Raw genomic sequence first — 18019 nt, 5'->3', positions numbered from 1 at the left:
ATTGTTTTGTTGGATATACTGTTTTTTTCTATCGTTCACTGTAATAACTCTCCTCCTCCTCCTCCTTCTTCTCTTTCTTCTTTATTCTTCTTCTTTGACAGTTTCACTCTTGTTATCCAGGCTGGAGGGCAATGGTGCAATCTCGCCTCACTGCAACCTCCGCCTCTCAGGTTCAAGCGATTCTCCTGTCTCAGCCTCCCAAGTAACTGGGATTACAGACATGAGCCACCACGCCCAGCTAATTTTGTATTTTTAGTAGAGACAGGGTTTTCTCCATGTTGGTCAGGCTGGTCTCAAACTCCTGACCTCAGGTGATCTGCCTGCCTAGGCCTCCCAAAGTGCTGAGATTACAGGCATGAGCCACCACGCCTGGACCTGTTCACTGTAATTCTAAACAATAGGACCCTGTCATGGTGTTTTCCTAAGTTCTTAGAGTATATATTGAAATTTCTATGAAGAATTTGATCTGGAAGATTTTTTTCAAAAAATTTCTGGCGGAATAACAAGTAAAAATGTACGTCTCCTAGATTTATAGCTCACTGACTTTCTGCAAGTGAAACACACCCACAAATCAGCATCTAGAAAGAGAACATTTTCAATATTCCAGGAACCTCTTTTTCTCCCTTCCATATTGTATTAGTCTGTTCTCATGTTGCTATAAATAACTACCTGAGAATGGGTAATTTATAAAGAAAAGAGATTTAATTGACTCACAGTTCTGCAGGCTTAACAGGAAGCATGACTAGAGGTGTCAGGAAACTTAAAATCATGGCAGAAGGCAAAGGGGAAGCAGGCACCTTCTTCACAAGGCAGCAAGACAGAGAGGGATAGAGCAAAGGGGGAAGTGATTGATTTTTATTGATTGATTGATTGATTGGAGACATTGTCTTGCTTTGTTGCTCAGGCTGGAGTGCAGTGGAGCAATCTCGGCTCATTGCAACCCCCACCTCTTGGGTTCAAGTGATTCTTGCCTCAACCTCCCAAGTAGCTGGGACGACAGGCATGCACCACCATACCCAGCTAAATTTTGTATTTTTTGTAGAGACAGGCTTCTGCCATGTTGCCCAGGCTGATCTCCAACTCCTGAGCTCAAGTAATCTGCTCACCTCAGCCTCCCAAGTGTCACACACTTCTAAACCATCTGATCTTGTGAGAACTCATTCACTGTCACAGGAACAGCAAGGGGGAATGTCACTTCCCACCAGACCCCTCCTCCAATTGGACATGAGGCTTGGGTGGATACACAAATCCAAACCATATTACTTACACATTTATTTACCCTGAAGGTTATTTTTATTAATAAAATATTCTGAGACTTTCATGTGAGGGCTACTGTAGTGAACAAATCAGATAAGTACGTTTAGTTTCTTTTAATATCTTTTTAACCAGACTGTTTTATCAATTTCATAATAGCAAGTATCTTCTTCTGTCATCAGTTCGGTTATAGAGTTGATAATGAACAACTATGGTATTTTTAAAAGTGCTTTTAAGATTCTCTGTATAATTATAAAATGCTCTTGAATTGGAGATTTTGGTTGTGAGGTTATAGTTTGGTATAACATTTATTTGCCCTTCAGCTAGCCTAAGAGAGAAGTGTTTATTTGTAAAAAATGTAAGAGAGTATATGTATAAAACAATTGAAAATGTAAAAGTTTGTTTTTATTCTCCACAAATTCAGACTTTCCTTGGTCACAATTTTAAAAGCAAATTGGCTGGTTATATGCGTTTCTGGATCATTCTCTGTGTTAGGGATACCTGCTGATGGTTTCCACCAAGTGACTCTCAAGTAATAGTGAAGCCCCTGCCCCTTAACTAGAGAAATGCGATTAAAAGTGATGTCAGTGTTTCAGTCATCATATGAGAACATTCTTTTCTAATCAGCAGCGTGGTTCTTTTCTTCTGAAACCTTAGGGTGATTTAAAAATCTTCCCAATGGCTACAAAAAGCATTATATTAAAAGTTTCAGTTGTCATTTAGATTTCATGGCAAGAGTCTTGATCTAGAGACTCTCGGAGGCTGAAAAACTGTGTCAAAGAACCAGGGCCAGTGCACAAATTCAGCATCAGTTTGGATATTTAGGCAAACTCTCAGTAAACCTTGGTTGGCAGTTTGATCCATTCAAGATTACATTTATCTGTGTAAACACGCCCTGTGATCCAGGGGCAAAACAAAAAAGAAAGACGTCCATGTTGTTGATCTTTCACGTTTCTCCCAGGCATGTATGCAGGAGCTCTCTCTGTATTTAGTCCTTTATAACGCATATCCCTGTAAGGATCAGAAGTACAGCAAAAGGAATGAAAAACACAAATGGTTGGAGGAAGGAAAATATCTCAAAAAGAAAAAGATAATAATCTTGTAATATTATCGTCTATGTACCTGACCACTCTCTTAGACATGTTTCTTTTCAATTCTACTAATTTTGGTTTAAGCTTACGTATAAGAAAGAGTTTGTCCCCAGTCGTTCATCTTGTGATACCTGTATCTAAAACATGTCAAAATCTGCTGGACGTACTATTGTTTTGATTATACTAATTACTGAGTGACCAAGTCTAACAAATAGACCTGCACTTGCACCTCAGATACTGCTTCAAGAACTGGGTCCTGGTGATGGTGTCATCATGGCGTTCGATAATGTCCTGCAGAAACTGCTGGAGGACTATGGGAGTGATGACACAAGGAATGTGAAAGAAACCACAGAGTACTTAAAGACATCGTGGATCAATCTCAAACAAAGGTGAGTCTGAGGCCCTGACAGGTGAATGTATATTGTCAGGTTGAGAATTTGATTGCTTTGGCTTTCTCGTGAAAACCTGCCAAACATGTGGCTACTACAAGTACATTTTATTATTTTGTTTGTTTGTTTTTATACTGTGACATGCTGAGTTAGTATTATCATACTTCATACAGAATATATGTTTATATAATATGTATTTGGATTTTTACAATGGAGTTTTTTTTTTTTTTTTTAATAAGCCTAAACCTTGCCAACGATTACGTATTCTGATTGTCTTACACTCTTGGTATTACCTAGAATACACTTTGCAGTACTCTGATGGTGAGGAGGGCAGGTGTTTACAGATGCTTCAGGGTAAGAGTATCCCTAAAGGCAATTGTAATAGTGTGCTATTTGGTTGCGGCATCCTGAGTTGAGGACCAGACACACAAGGATCCAACACTAGACACCTGAAATAATCTATGTGCATTTAGGATTTCAGTTAATTTACTATCTTTTCTCCCATTACTTTGTCTAGTCAGAGTATTTGGAACGGCCCAAAATAGAATATGTGTTTACAAGAGAATTTTCTGTCACTTGAACACCTAGAATTTGAGAAACTATAAACGGTGATTAGTATCTCTTTAAAATTGCATATTTATATTCATCATTAGTAGAAAAAGATGTTTACTTCCTGCATATAGTACTGGGAATGCCTGTATCTAAGTGAAATTGCACACATCTTTATCTATGAAAATGCAACTGTCTGAAAACTAATTTCATATCAAAACCCATCTATTTTGCCATGAATAAAATGGGGTGTTAGAGGCCTTTATATTCCTGTTAATAAAGTATGGCCAAGCATTTAATAACATTTTGACATGGAGAAGTTTTATACATTTCCAGAATGTTATTTTTAGTTAGAATCTCGAAAGCTCTGAAAACTCAAAGAAGAGAATTATGGGGGCAGAATGTGAAGTTGGATGTGTTGTTAGATGTACGTAGGATACTGGAGAAGATAAAGACTGGGTTAGCAAATACAAAACTTCGCAGGTGGTCAAAGCAGAATAGCTACGATATTGGTCATTCTAACATTTTACTACAACCTTTCTTTTTTATTGTAATAGATTATTTGGGTATAGTAAGGATATCATAACTAAGGTGGGGAAAAGGTGAATTAAAAAGAACTTCAACCTTAAGAGGTATAGTCCTTAAACATACTTTATCTTTGTGTTTCCAGAGGTCCATGTATGAGAGTTAGGACTTTGTTTTTGCTGTAAACAATACCAGAAAAATTGATCCCTTAGGAATGTGTGGCCTGCTTTATTTAGCACCTCCAATTCTTTCTTTTTTGCTTTTACTTTGTAAATATTTTAAGACAGCCTACAGCAGTAGTTGGATTAGATGGAAGAGGCAATTAAAAATGAATTATATTCCAAGGTGGTTTTTCATTTATCATAGCTAAGGCAACCATGCTGTTCCAGTTCCTTTGTAGTTACAAGTGGTTGTCCTTGTTCTGTTTTCTCTCTGCATTTTGGGGGGGAAATAAGTAATTATATTAATATTTAGACATGATTTAGATATAGTTATCTATAAAGCAGGGAAAACAGAACAAAACTGACTCATGGGATCCCTTCATGAATGACAACTAGGGCTTCTGTATATAAAGAGAGTTTTCCCTTTTAAACACAGTGATATTTACAATTTTTAACTGTTTTAAATGAACTTCTTTGTAGAATGCGTTAATCTTTCTTTGCCTTCTTAAAGTTTGTGAATGTTTATTTAACTTTTTTTTTTGAATTCTTGGTATTACTGTTGCAAAGATAGAATTAAGGAACTTGAACGGATTTACAGTTCTTCTGAACCAGTGTTTCTCAACCTGTTTGTACATTATCACTTCCCTAAGGAGCCATTGTAGACCCATCTCCCCCATGAAATTTTAATACCATGATACACTGTGTACTGTATGGTTATACTTTATACATAAAAAGAGTACATTTTTTTCACCCTCCTTCTGAAAAGAAATAACCATTTATTACCTCTGTTGAGAATACATGGTCTAATCTAATGTTCTCAGGCTCAGAGAAGTTAAATGACATGTTCAAAGTCATGGAGCACAGTCAGAATGATATTTCTCTATACTAAATGGTAATGTTCTTCATGCTCTGAGTTCTGAAGAATTGGCAGTAAATTCATGCAGGCTGCTATACTTTGTGAGATTTCGGGCTTTGTTTTGTGCATGTAAATTTTGAGTATCGTCTCATCAGGCACTGTACTAAGCTCTTCACACACATCCTTTCATTTACTCTTCACCACAACCACAGAGAGAGGCATCGTTTTTATCAGCCCTGTGTTGATGAATAAACTGAAGTACAGAGAAGTTAAGGAACGATTCAAGACCACACAGCTTATAATGGCAGTCCTGGGATTGGAATTCAAGCTTGACTGGCAAGTCAGGCTCTTATCGTCTCTAAAAACAGTTCCATTTTTCTTCTTTCAGTCAGACTGTCAGCCATTGCTGACATTCTTGATGCCTGCTTTGTGTACCCGCCTCTCAATTCTATCTGTAATTCCATTTACTGATTCTTATCTGTGTTGAGTTTAGAAGCCAGATCAGATGAAAGATACAGGGGCCTTCTTTTATGAATAATGTAATGCACTCCAGTACGTGGCCATCACACCCCCTCTAATGGCTGCTGGGAGGCCTTTTTACCATTGCTACCCTCTTATCTTCTAACCTATTTTGTCTATATGTCATTGTCAGCCAAATTTTAGAGGGGTGAAGGGTTGTTATACTTGCACATGGAATACTGTTAGTGCAGCATAATGTGTGAAGTTTAATATCAGCTTTCAAAGGAAATGTTTTGTATGAATTGCAGTTAGCCTAAATAATATGACTATTCACAATTTTAGGTCCACAATCTCTTATCTGCAATGCCAAAATCTAAAAACAGCTCAGATAACAGAAAGCTTTGAATTACCATGCGGCTATTTATTAAAGTCTTTATTCTAGTCAGTGTGAATAGCCTTGTTCCTTGCTGCAGAAATATTAATGTGTTTGATTGCTTCCCCAGACCCTGCTCAGGGGTGGTAGTTAATATAGTTGCTTTCATATCGGTTTTCTAATGTACAAAGAAATCTTAATTTGAAACACAATTGAGTCCTAATTTTTTTGGATTCTTTGAACAGCAGGCTGTTTCTGATGTTTCTAACTAATCTATATATTCTGACCACTACTATTTTTTTACTTACAACTTTTTTTCCTTCCATCTCTTAATACTGATTAACAATTTTTCTAGTGCCAGTTGAGATAGTGATTATTGAAAGGTTTTTATAGTACAGTTAGTGTGGATGCCTGATTTGGGTCTGAAAGACTATTTTACCTGTATATATTTTGGCATTCTAGGACTAAAATGACATTTGTATGTGTATGTATACACACACACACACGTGCATGTATACACACATGTATAACTGTATGTATAGATGTGTTTGATTCCACATGCATGCATATACAGGCATATATACATACCTGTATATGCTGAAGTATTATAAAGGAAATCAGACAGTGTAACTGTGTGCTATAAACAATTTCTTAGAAATCACTAATTACTCTGTCTTTTTCTCTTGTCCTTATCCCATGAAGTCATGTTTGACCTTGCCTGTGTTAAGGTATTTCTAGGTCTGTACAGGCAGAACAGAAAGCACAGTGTGTGTGGTGTCAGGCAATCCTTGGTTGAAAGCCCACCTTATGTACTTGCCTTCTGTGAGAACCTGTAGCAAGTTAACTTGCTGAGTCTCCATTTCCTTGATTCTAAAGTGGAGAACATGTCTAATATATAGGATTGTTGTAAGATCAAAAGTTATGTATAAAAGTTCTTGGTAGGTGGTTTATGCTCAACGAAAAGTAGCCCAAACTGTCATCATCTGTTCTTTCATATAATGTCTTTCTGATAAGTCCACTGCCTTTAGTCAAATGCACAGTACTTTCTGTGGTTAAATTAGCAGAAGGTTGAGTCATTATCAGTTGTCTGTCTATAGTCATTTTGAACTCTACTTTAATTAATGATAAAATACTTGATTGTCTGCTTTTCTGAGTGCAGAATAGATATTCTAAATCTTTATTAAGACGAAATTTCTTGAAAGTGCAGTTTCCTTGGTTTGCAGAATTATCACAGTTGCTGAATTTACTTTGCATTTAAGTGATTTATGCAAAGCAAAAAATCAACCATCCTGGGAAGAAAAGGTACAGAATTTAAAAAGACATAATTATTTATTTTTATAAAATAATTTTTATTTTATTTAAGTTCCAGGACACATGTGCAGGACATGCAAGTTTGTTACATAGGTAAATGTGTACCGGGGTGGTTTGCTGCGTCTGTCAACCCATTACCTGGGTAATAAGCCCAGCATGCATTAGCTATATGTCCTGATGCTCACCCTCCTCCTGGCCCCCGCCTACAGGCCCCAGTGTTTATTGTTCTCCTCCCTGTGTCCATGTGTTCTCATTGTTCAGCTCCCACTTATAAGTGAGAACATGCAATAATTGGTTTTCTGTTCCTGTGTTAGTTTGCTGAGGATAATAGCTTCCAGTTCCATCCATGTCCCTGCAAAGGACATGATCTCATTCCTTTTTATGGTTGCAGAGTATTCCATGGTATATATATACCACATTTTCTTTATTCAGTCCATAATTGATATGTATTTGGGTTGATTCCATGTCTTTGCTGTTGTGAAGAGTGCTGCAATGAACATACATGTACATGTATCTTTATAATAGAATGATTTATATTCCTGTGGATATATACCCAGTAATGAGATTGGTGGGTTGAATGGTAATTCTGTTGTTAGGTCTTTGAGGAATCATCACACTGTCTTCCACAATGGTTGAATTAATTTACATTCCCACCAACAGCATAAAAGCATTCCTATTTAGCCACAGCCTCACCAGCATCTGTTGTTTCTAGATTTTTCAATAATTGTCATTCTGACTGGCGTGAGATGATATCTCATTGTGGTTTCGATTTGCATTTCTTTAATGCTCAGTGGTGTTGAGCTTTTTTTCATATGTTTGTTGCATAGATGTCCTCTTTTGAGAAGTGTCTGTTCATAAGACACAGTTATTTCATGTGAGAGGCATAAGTACAGATTTATCCTGTAAGGAAATTTTATTTTCTTCTTTTGGTGTGGTATTATTTTTCTCATTAATGTTTATTAACTCATTAATAATGACCAGTGAGACATGTGGAATGTATATAGTTTTCAAAAGTTTATTTAAATATCATGTACACTACAGACTGAATTTGTGACTATTCTGAAAACAGATTAGTTCCAAAAATTTAATTTTGATTAATCAATCAAAATTAATTTTGTTGTATATTTGGAAAGTTCTATCTGTTATTACTTTTTCAGTAATGATGTTTATTGTCCCTATAGCTTACTAAAAATGAAGCTTTTTTTCAGCATTTATTCTTTGTTCAATTTGGTCCATTCCTTTTAACAGTGATCAGTAAAAGATACTCATATTGGGATTGTTTCTTTTTTTTTTTTCTTTTTATTTTTTTATTGCATTTTAGGTTTTGGGGTACATGTGAAGAACATGCAAGGTTGTTGCACAGGTGCACACCTGGCAGTATGATTTGCTGCCTCCCTCCCCTTCACCTATATCTGGCATTTCTCCCCATGCTATCCCTCCCCAACTCCCCACCCCCCCCACTATCCCCCCTCCCCCCAACAGACCCCCATGTATAGTGCTCCCCTCCCTGTGTCCATGTGTTCTCCTTGTTCAACACCCGCCTATGAGTGAGAACATGTGGTGTTTGATTTTGTGTTCTTGTGTCAGTTTGCTGAGAATGATGTTTTCCAGGTTCATCCATGTCCCTACGAAGGATGTGAACTCCTCCTTTTTAATGGCTGCATAATATTCCATGGTGTATATGTGCCACATTTTTCCTGTCCAGTCTATCATCGATGGGCATTTGGGCTGGTTCCAGGTCTTTGCTATTGTAAACTGTGCTGCAATGAACATTCGTGTGCATGTGTCCTTATAGTAGAACGATTTATAATCCTTTGGATATATGCCCAGTAATGGGATTGCTGGGTCAAATGGAATTTCTATTTCTAGGTCCTTGAGGAATCGCCACACTGTTTTCCACAGTGGTTGAACTAATTTACACTCCCACCAACAGTGTAAAAGTGTTCCTATTTCTCCACATCCTCTCCAGCATCTGTTGTCTCCAGATTTTTTAATGATCGCCATTCTAACTGGCGTGAGATGGTATCTCAATGTAGTTTTGATTTGCATTTCTCTAATGACCAGTGATGATGAGCATTTTTTCATATGTTTGTTGGCCTCATGTATGTCTTCTTTTGTTAAGTATCTGTTCATATCCTTCGCCCACTTTTGAATGGGCTTGTTTGTTTTTTTCTTGTAAATCTTTTTTAGTTCATTGTAAATTCTGGATATCAGCCCTTTGTCAGACGGGTAGGCTGCAAAATTTTTTTCCCATTCTGTTGGTTGCCGATTCACTCTATTGACTGTTTCTTTTGCCGTGCAAAAGCTGTGGAGTTTGATTAGGTCCCATTTGTCTATTTTGGCTTTTGTTGCCAATGCTTTTGGTGTTTTGGTCATAAAGTCCTTGCCTACGCCTATGTCCCGAATGGTTTTGCCTAGGTTTCCTTCTAGTGTTTTTATGGTGTTACGTCTTATGTTTAAGTCTTTAATCCATCTGGAGTCAATTTTAGTGTAAGGTGTCAGGAAGGGGTCCAGTTTCTGCTTTCTGCATATGGCTAGCCAGTTTTCCCAACACCACTTATTGAACATGGAATCCTTTCCCCATTGATTTTTTTTTTCAGGTTTGTCAAAGATCAGGTGGTTGTAGATATGTTGTGTCGCCTCCGACGTCTCTGTTCTGTTCCATTGGTCTATATCTCTGTTTTGGTACCAGTACCATGCTGTTTTGATTACTGTAGCCTTGTAGTAGAGTTTGAAGTCCGGTAGTGCGATGCCTCCTGCTTTGTTCTTTTTGCTTAGAATTGACTTGGCTATGCGGGCTCTCTTTTGGTTCCATATGAAGTTTAAGGTGATTTTTTCCAGTTCTGTGAGGAAGGTCATTGGTAGCTTGATGGGGATAGCGTTGAATCTGTAAATTACTTTGGGCAGTATGGCCATTTTCACGATATTAATTCTTCCTAACCATGAACATGGAATGTTTCTCCATCTGTTTGTGTCCTCTCTTATTTCGTTGAGCAGTGATTTGTAGTTCTCCTTGAAGAGGTCCTTTACGTTCCTTGTTAGTTGTATTCCTAGGTATTTTATTCTCTTTGTAGCAATTGTGAATGGCAGTTCGTTCTTGATTTGGCTCTCTTTAAGTCTGTTATTGGTGTATAGGAATGCTTGTGATTTTTGCACATTGATTTTGTATCCTGATACTTTGCTGAAGTTGCTTATCAGTTTCAGGAGATTTTGGGCTGAGGTGATAGGGTCTTCTAGATATACAATCATGTCGTCTGCAAATAGAGACAATTTGACTTCCTCCTTTCCTAATTGAATACCCTTTATTTGGGATTGTTTCTTAAGGCCTGATATCAGCCAGACTCAACCTTCAAGCTTCTAAAATGAATGCTGTGGCAGCTGTCATTCCCAAATCAATGGGCTTAGGTGAAGAGTAGAGATAGTCTTATCCTTCTAGCATGTCCACCAGTATGAGGTTTAGAGATTTGGGTCAGTCAATTTGATTTATCTTCTCAGAAGCTTACTTCTTTCCCTGAAAATCACCTTTATTTTTCAACTTGTTTTGTTTATTTTCTTTGCTAGCGTTTGATTTTCAGTTTTCCCTTCCAAGCTTGGAATAAAACTGGCCAAAAAGAGAAGTGTAAAAATTATAGTCTTCTATATTTTCCTCTTCTGTTATGTTTTTTAATATTTCAAGTATCATTTTATTGCTCTTTTTTAGAAAAAAAAGTCACCAACAATGTCTTTGTGGTAAATGCCTATGAATGCTAAATGCTTTCATTTTGTAAATATCAAACTCAAGTATAACAGATATGTTCTCAGCAAATTTAGCTCTATATCAAACAAAGAGACAATGCCCACAGAAACAATGCCCATAGTCTTTGTTTTAGTTTTCATTTGTTCCTTTTTTCATTAATTGATCAACTAGTTAAACAAGTATTTGTAAGGGTTCTTGGGTTCTTGCCATGTTTAAAATGAAGGAACTGAGGCCAGCACAAGAAGATCCAATGTGAAGAATTTATTCGGCTCCCGGGCGAGGTTCTGCGGTCCGACAGGAGGGGCCGGAGAAGTCACACAGACTCCTCTCAGACGTGGGATTTTATAGGGAGTAGAGGCATTTGATTGGTTGTGGGAGAGCAGGGTGTGGGCAAGGCAAGCTTGCTATTGGCAGGTAGGCAGGGTTTGAATGCTATTGGGTAGTTTTACAAGACTTGACTGCTATTGGGTAGATTTACAAGACTTCGTTTGCATACAAGACTCGACTGCTATTGGGTAGAGTTACAAGACTTCGTTTGCATACAAGACTCGACTGCTATTGGGTAGATTTACAAGAGTTCGTTTGCATTTTGGCGGGGTTTTTTAAGGGAGGGCTAGGCTGGGGGGGGGGGTGTCCGAGCTCCCAGTGAGGCGATCAGCCTTACAGTATTTATTTAGCTTTCTATTTGTCAAGCTGTGTGACCAGCCCTAAGAATTCAACCATAAATACACCTTGTTCCTGCTCCTAGGAAGCTTACATTGATTGCACAGAGGGAGCCTTGCCATGTATGTAAGTGGTAAATAAGAAAATAACACATAATTATAGGAGATTGTTCTGGAGGCAAGAGAGATTAAAGAGGTGCTATGTAAGAGAGGGACTTAACTAACACAAATTTAGAAAGCATAACTTGTTGGCATTTGAGCTGGTTCTGAAGGCTAAGAAGGAACCATCTGAAGAAAATTACAGCGTGAACAGCAAATATAAAAGTCATGAGACAGGAAAGAACACAGAATGTGATTGAAATATAATGAATAAGATGATAAGAGCTCGAGATGTGGTAGGAGGGGAAGGCAGAGGCCAGATCGTGCTGAACTTTGTAAGACATGGTCTATTAGTCCATATTCATACTGCCCAAGACTGGGTAAGGAAAGAGGTTTAATTGGCTTACAGGTCATCATGGCTGGGGAGACCTCAGGAAACTTACAATCATGGTGGAAGGTGAAGGGGAAGCAAGGCACCTTCTTCACAAGGCAACAGGGAGAGAATTGCCAAATAAAGGGGGAGGTGCCCCTTATAAACTATCAGATCTTGTGGAAAACTCACTCATTATCATGAGAACAACATGGAGGAAACCACCTCATGACCCAATTATGTCCACCTGGTCTCTCCCTTAACACATGGGGATATGGGGGTTATAATTCAGGATGAGATTTGGGTGGGGATACAAAGCCTAACCATATCCCATGGGAAGGAGTTTAGATATTAGAAGTATAATAGAAAGTTATTGGAATTGTTAAGGAAGAGAGTTACATTGTCTAATGTGTGTATAATAAAATTTAATCTCTCTGGATCTGATGTGGAGAATAGGTTGCTAGTGGATATAGCAGAATAATTGGGAAGACCAGAAAGGAAGTGATGGCTGTGTTCCAACTGGGACATGGTGGTCCCCATGGCTATTGTACACCAGTAATGATGGACACAAGATGGTAGATTTGTGATATGCTTTGGAAATAGAAGACACATTTTGGTGGATTAGATATATGCTTTAAGGGCTTACAAACAATCAAAGATGGCATTTTATAAAAGGATGAGTGGTGGAACCATTCACCAAATTGGGAAAGTATGTGGGAGTTTGGGAGAACAAAAATTGCAAGTTGGGTTTTGATAAGTTTGAGACATCTGTTAGATATCTAAGTATTTAGGTTAAATAGCCAATTATGTATATAAATCTGGAACTCAAATGTTCTGGACTTCAGATATGAATTGGGAGTTCTCAGCATTCACACTGGAGGTTGAACATGTGGGACTGGATGAGATCAGCAGGGAGGGAGTGAAGATGGAGAAGAGAAGGGCATGCCTGACTGAGTCCATAAGGCCTCAGGTTTGGTGATTGAGCAAAAAAGGAGGAATGAGCAGAAGGGACTCAAAAAATTTCCAGTGAAGTGGAAAATAAACTCCAGATTTGTCATGTTCAGAAGTGGAGGGAGGAGAATATCTCTGAGAGGAAATGGAGAGAGAAGATTATTTCTAAAAAAGAATGATCTACTGGCTTAAATTGAGCTGAATAATCAAATAAGATGACACAGCACACGATTTTGGGAATTCCACAGCTTGGATATTCCTGGCGATTTTGGAAAGAGCAGTTTGGAGGAAGTAATGAGGCTAGAAGCTAGAGAGTGAGATGAAGGTGAAGAAGTAGTAACAGTTTGTGGAAACAACTTTAGAGAAGTTTGTGTGAAGGGGGTCAGAGAAATTTGGTAATACTTAGTGTGGGGGCCATAGGGTAAAGAGAGTCGATTGACTTTTCTCTTAAAATGGAATATAGTAAAACATGTTTGTGTGCTTATGAGAATGACCCAGTAGATGAGAGACTGGTGATTAAACACAGAGAGGACAAAAAAAAGAGGACAGGAAGGCTTTGAGAAGATAAGATAGTGAGATTTAGAGAATGGGGTTTAGGAAGAACTGGCATGCATTTTTCATTATAACCAGAAAAGGCAGTGAGAAGATGAGCTTAGATGTATGTGACTAGACCATTAGTAGTGGAAGATGAAAGGTTCTCCATGCAAGAACTGAACTTTATGATTCATCAAGCACATTGTCAGTGAGGCTGGAGGTAGGACTAAGATAAGTTGGAAGAGAGAGGATTGAGTGTAAGGTCAGATCTTTGTGAGTGGGATGGAGAGTTTCCTAGGGGAACTTTATGGTGTTGCTAGGCAGTAATGTGTGTTTATTTGTGGGTTCTATTACTAAATATATGGAAAGGTAGCCCTGTTGAACTATTATTTAATAGCATTCATCTACTCAATGAGACAATGAAGAAGAATGCAGATGGAAGTGGGAGAAAGATGGAACAGGAAAGAGCAAGATCTTTGGAAATGAGAAGAGAACAGGATTGCCTCTGATCCATAATGGTGTCTAATGTGTCCCTTTCTCTGGGTGGTGCAGTCCCTCACTAGAGCTATGGCTTGGCAAACAGGCCTTCAGTTGGATTTCAAGCTTCACTTCCCATTGAGGCAGTGGTCAACCTTTATAAATATATACAGTGCCCTTGAACCTGAAGCTCCATGTAGGAACATAGTGGATACATGCGTTGTGCTTTCCACAGCAGGATTTTGCCTGGAAGATGGGTGAACCATAACCTGGAGGTAGCAGCGGGGAGCAGGGAGGACCCTTATTCCAACTCTTCAAACTGAGGCTTGAAGGATCTGGGAGAAAAAGGAAAAAACTTCATTAAAAGTTTGCAGGGGACCCAAGGCAGTGGCTCATGTCTGTAATTCCAGCACTTTGTCAGGCTAAGGCAGGTGGATTGCTTGAGTCCAGGAGTTCCAGACCAACCTGGGCAATATGGCAAAACCTCCTCTCTACAAAAAATACAAAAATTAGCTAGGCGTGGTGACACGTGCCTGTGGTCCCAGCTGCTAGTGAGGCTGAGGTGGTAGGTTTGATTGAGCCTGGGAGGTCGAGGTTGCAGTGAGTTGTGAGCATGCCACTGCACTCCAGACTGGACGATAGAACCATACTCTGGAAAAACAAATTTGCAGGGGAAATAATGGTCCTATGGAAACTGGTTTCAGTGAAGACAAAAAGGGATTGGTCTGAGGAGATGGAAGTACAGTGGAGTCTGCTGATCCTAGAATAGAAGCGCTGTAGAGCATGGTGAAGGGTTGCAGAAGTGTGTTGGAGCAGACTGGGAAAGGTATTGGAGTTATGGTTCAATATTGGTTGACTAATGAAGACCAAATATCTGGTAATGACTTAGCTAAAGGGGAAATAAGATGTGGTGAGGGAAATCCTCTCAAGGAAATGGCTCTGTGGTCTTGACTATTTATTTCCTGACAATTGCAGCCCCAGGAGAGATGCTTCTTTGGGTTCACAAGGCTGTGGGCAGGGATTATGGGGTAGCAGCAAGGAGTTGTGGTGGGGTGTTAATGGGGACTGGCAGCTTAGGACAGGGTCTCCTTGAGTCCCACGAAGTGAATTTGCAGATGTCATGGTGACAACCTGTCCTCTACATAACTCTTCGTTTCAACTGCATTTTTTCCACAGTATGCTTTAATGTATTTTCCAGTTTATTTAAAAGAACAAAATTACCTCGTGAAGGTGCTCATTGAAAAGCTTAAAGAATTGTTTCACTGTAAGTTTTCTACCTTCCACTCAAACTACTGATACTACTGTTTTTCATTCTAAAAGAGATAAATGTATTTAAATCTTATATTAATGTAAAGGACACCTTTTAAGCACACCAAAATTTAGCAACACACTTTGATGGGTTTCCTAAGATGCTCTTTTCTATTAAACTCTTTAAAAAGAGAATCATGTCTACTGATGTTCAAATACCCTTTTGACCAATTGTAAGCAAATGTACAATTAAGTAATATATCTTGTAGCTTAAAATATCAAGCACTATTTAACATCTTTAAAATAACATTTTAAAAAGGGAGTTATGTGGGTGGTCCTGTTTTATTATGTTACGAAATGACTATAGGCTATAGAGTATCATAGCTGCTTTTATTACAAAAATGTCTTTAAAAAGCTATACATTTACATTTTAAAAAATACCATACTTCCCTCTAATGTAAACTATTATACATCTGTCACTGTGGATGTCCTTAAATCTTTTATGGGAAGCTATTTATATTTTTAGTCCATGTCATTTCTTGCAGTAAAGACTTTTATAGTCTGTCACTTCTTCTGTTTGAAGTAAAAAAATTTTATTTCTGCTAATGTTACCCCTCTAAACTTAAAATGTTCTACCTTTAGATTTTTAGCCTATCAGCGTTCTTTGTGATTTGTAGATTTAACAAAAGATTTTTTTAAAACTTTCTTTGCCTTTGTCTTCTAGCCACAAATTCCTAAGCTTAAGATCATTTATTTTCCTATAATAGTATTCTTTCCCCTGTATTACCCTGTTACTTTTCTCAATACATCCTATAGCTGTGTTCTGATCTTTCTTGAGATGTAGCAGTCAAAACTGCCAAATATAAAGTCTACATTAAAAATCATAGATGAATGCAAGTTCAGTGCTGGGTGTGATTTTAGAAATCTTCCACGTTCATGCTTCCCAACCTTTTTTTGGATCGGCACACTGCTTATCTATTCCCGTCAGTCACCTTTCATTTACATGCAGCAATTGTTAATGAAGCTGAATTTGAAGCTAGGGATGGAGGTGAGAGTGGAGGAATGCTTTCAGTAGGTTTTGTAATTTCTGTGATGGATTATATAGTTTTAAAGGGTCTCTGGAGATTTTGAAATGGGTCATTTACTGATCCAGTACAAGCCCCTTATTTTTAGAATGAAAAAAAATAAATTGGAGATTAGAACCCTAAAACATACAGCTAGTAAATTGTGGAGGTGATAGAATTAGGTTGTTTTCTTCTGAGAACAATGTACAAATGGCATTAATGGTAGTTTATTAGCCTGTGTAATAAAGTATGAATACATGTTCCTGAGACTCTAATTTCAGTGGTTTTATTGACTTATGATATTATAATAAATCATGTGAAATTCCTTGAGAAGGGATAAAAGATCTTGTAATATTGAATATACCATACTCTAGCCTAGGAGCTAATATTTAAAGAAAAATAAACTGGAGGTGGAGGAAATAACTAAACTATAGTTTATTAGAAATTTTATATAAATTATATTAATTTGAAAAATCAGAATATAATTAACATATAAACTATGATTTTAAATTTGAACATGTATATTCATTATAATAATATGAAGACAATTGGGACTGCTGTAAGTGGGGTTTGGCTTTTAGTATGGTCATTATTTTTAGTTGTTAAGTTTATGACAAAAATTTGATACCAGCTATATGTGCGTCGAAAAAATTCCAGGACACCTATCATTAAATTGCACATTTGCATGCAATAAGCAAAATTAATTTCCTAGTATTTCACCAAATTCATACATGAGGTTAGGGAAAATATTTATTGAGTACTCACTCTGTATTGATACATTTATACGTCTGTACCTCATTTTCTCCTTATAATATTGCTGCAACATGGAGATGTTATTCCTATTGCTGTATTAGTTTATTCAATAAATACTTGTTGAGTTGCTACTGTATGTACGTCCTGGTCCTACCAGGTGCATTGATGAGCAACAGCTTCAAACAGACAAGAAAACAATTGCTTACAGTCATAATCAGAGATACAATGAAGAAGGCAAAAAAGTATCTGCAAAGAGATTATTCTAGATTGTCTGGGTGAGCCCCATCTCATCCCAATAGTCCTTAAAAGTGGACGAGGTAGCAGAAGAGCGGGTCAGAGAGATGTGATGTGAGGACTTCACCTGCCGTTGCTGGATTTGAAGGTGGAGGAACTGGCTATGAGTCAAGGAATGTGGCAGCCTCTAGAAGCTCGAAAAGAAGAGGAACCAGACTCACCCCTAGACTCTCCAGAAATAGATGTAACCCTGCTGATAACTTGATTTTAGTCTAGTGGAGACTTGACCTTCAAAACTGTAAGATAATAAACTTGTGTTACTTTAGGTCACACAGTCTGTGGTCATTTATGATAGCAGCAATGAAACACCAACAGCCATGGTAGGGGAAACTATGGGATGCCTTAGGAAAGGTACCATGGTTTTGGAAAGTGTTTGCACCCAGATCTGGAGGGCCAGTAGAGGTTAACCAGGTGGAATGGGGAAAATTAGTGGGGGCTGGAGGAGGGTGGCAGGAGGATATTTAAGGTTAAAAAAAGTAAAGGTAAAGTTCTGGATGTGACAGAAGCATGACCTCTTGGAGGATTAATAATTGGTTCATTGGCCAGGTGCGGTGCCTCACACCTGTAATCCAGCACTTTGGGAGGCTGAAGCTGGTGGATCACCTGAGGTCGGGAGTCTGAGACCAGCTTGACCAACATGGAGAAACCTCATCTCTGCTAAAAATACAAAAAAATTAGCAGGGCATGGTGGTGCATACCTGTAATCCCAGCTACTTAGGAGGCTGAGGCAGGAGAATCACATGAACCCGGGAGGTGGAGGTTGCAGTGAGCCGAGATCGCTCCATTGCACTCCAGCCTGGGCAACAAGAGCTAAACTCCATCTCAAAAACAAAATGATAATAATTGGTTCATTTTTGTAGATA

At 38.1% G+C, this 18019-nt stretch overlaps 1 protein-coding gene across 3 annotated transcripts in view; it reads left to right on the top strand.

Moving 5' to 3' along the window:
- Positions 1–18019, top strand: part of UTRN (utrophin) — a 580690-nt gene that overhangs the window by 277987 nt on the left and 284684 nt on the right. For all 3 annotated transcript variants that reach the window (XM_064360600.1, XM_064360601.1, XM_064360599.1), the window contains one exon: positions 2580–2734. In XM_064360600.1, the coding sequence (XP_064216670.1) occupies positions 2580–2734 (155 nt within the window). The remainder of the gene's footprint in view (positions 1–2579; positions 2735–18019) is intronic.

Source organism: Aotus nancymaae, unplaced genomic scaffold (genome assembly GCF_030222135.1).
Source record: "Aotus nancymaae isolate 86718 unplaced genomic scaffold, 86718_ANA_hifiasm-v0.15.2.pri h1tg000040l, whole genome shotgun sequence".
Classification (NCBI taxonomy): Eukaryota; Metazoa; Chordata; class Mammalia; order Primates; family Aotidae; genus Aotus; species Aotus nancymaae.
The sequence above is the reverse complement of the archived record's forward strand: the minus strand, read 5'-3'. Positions and strand labels throughout refer to the sequence as shown.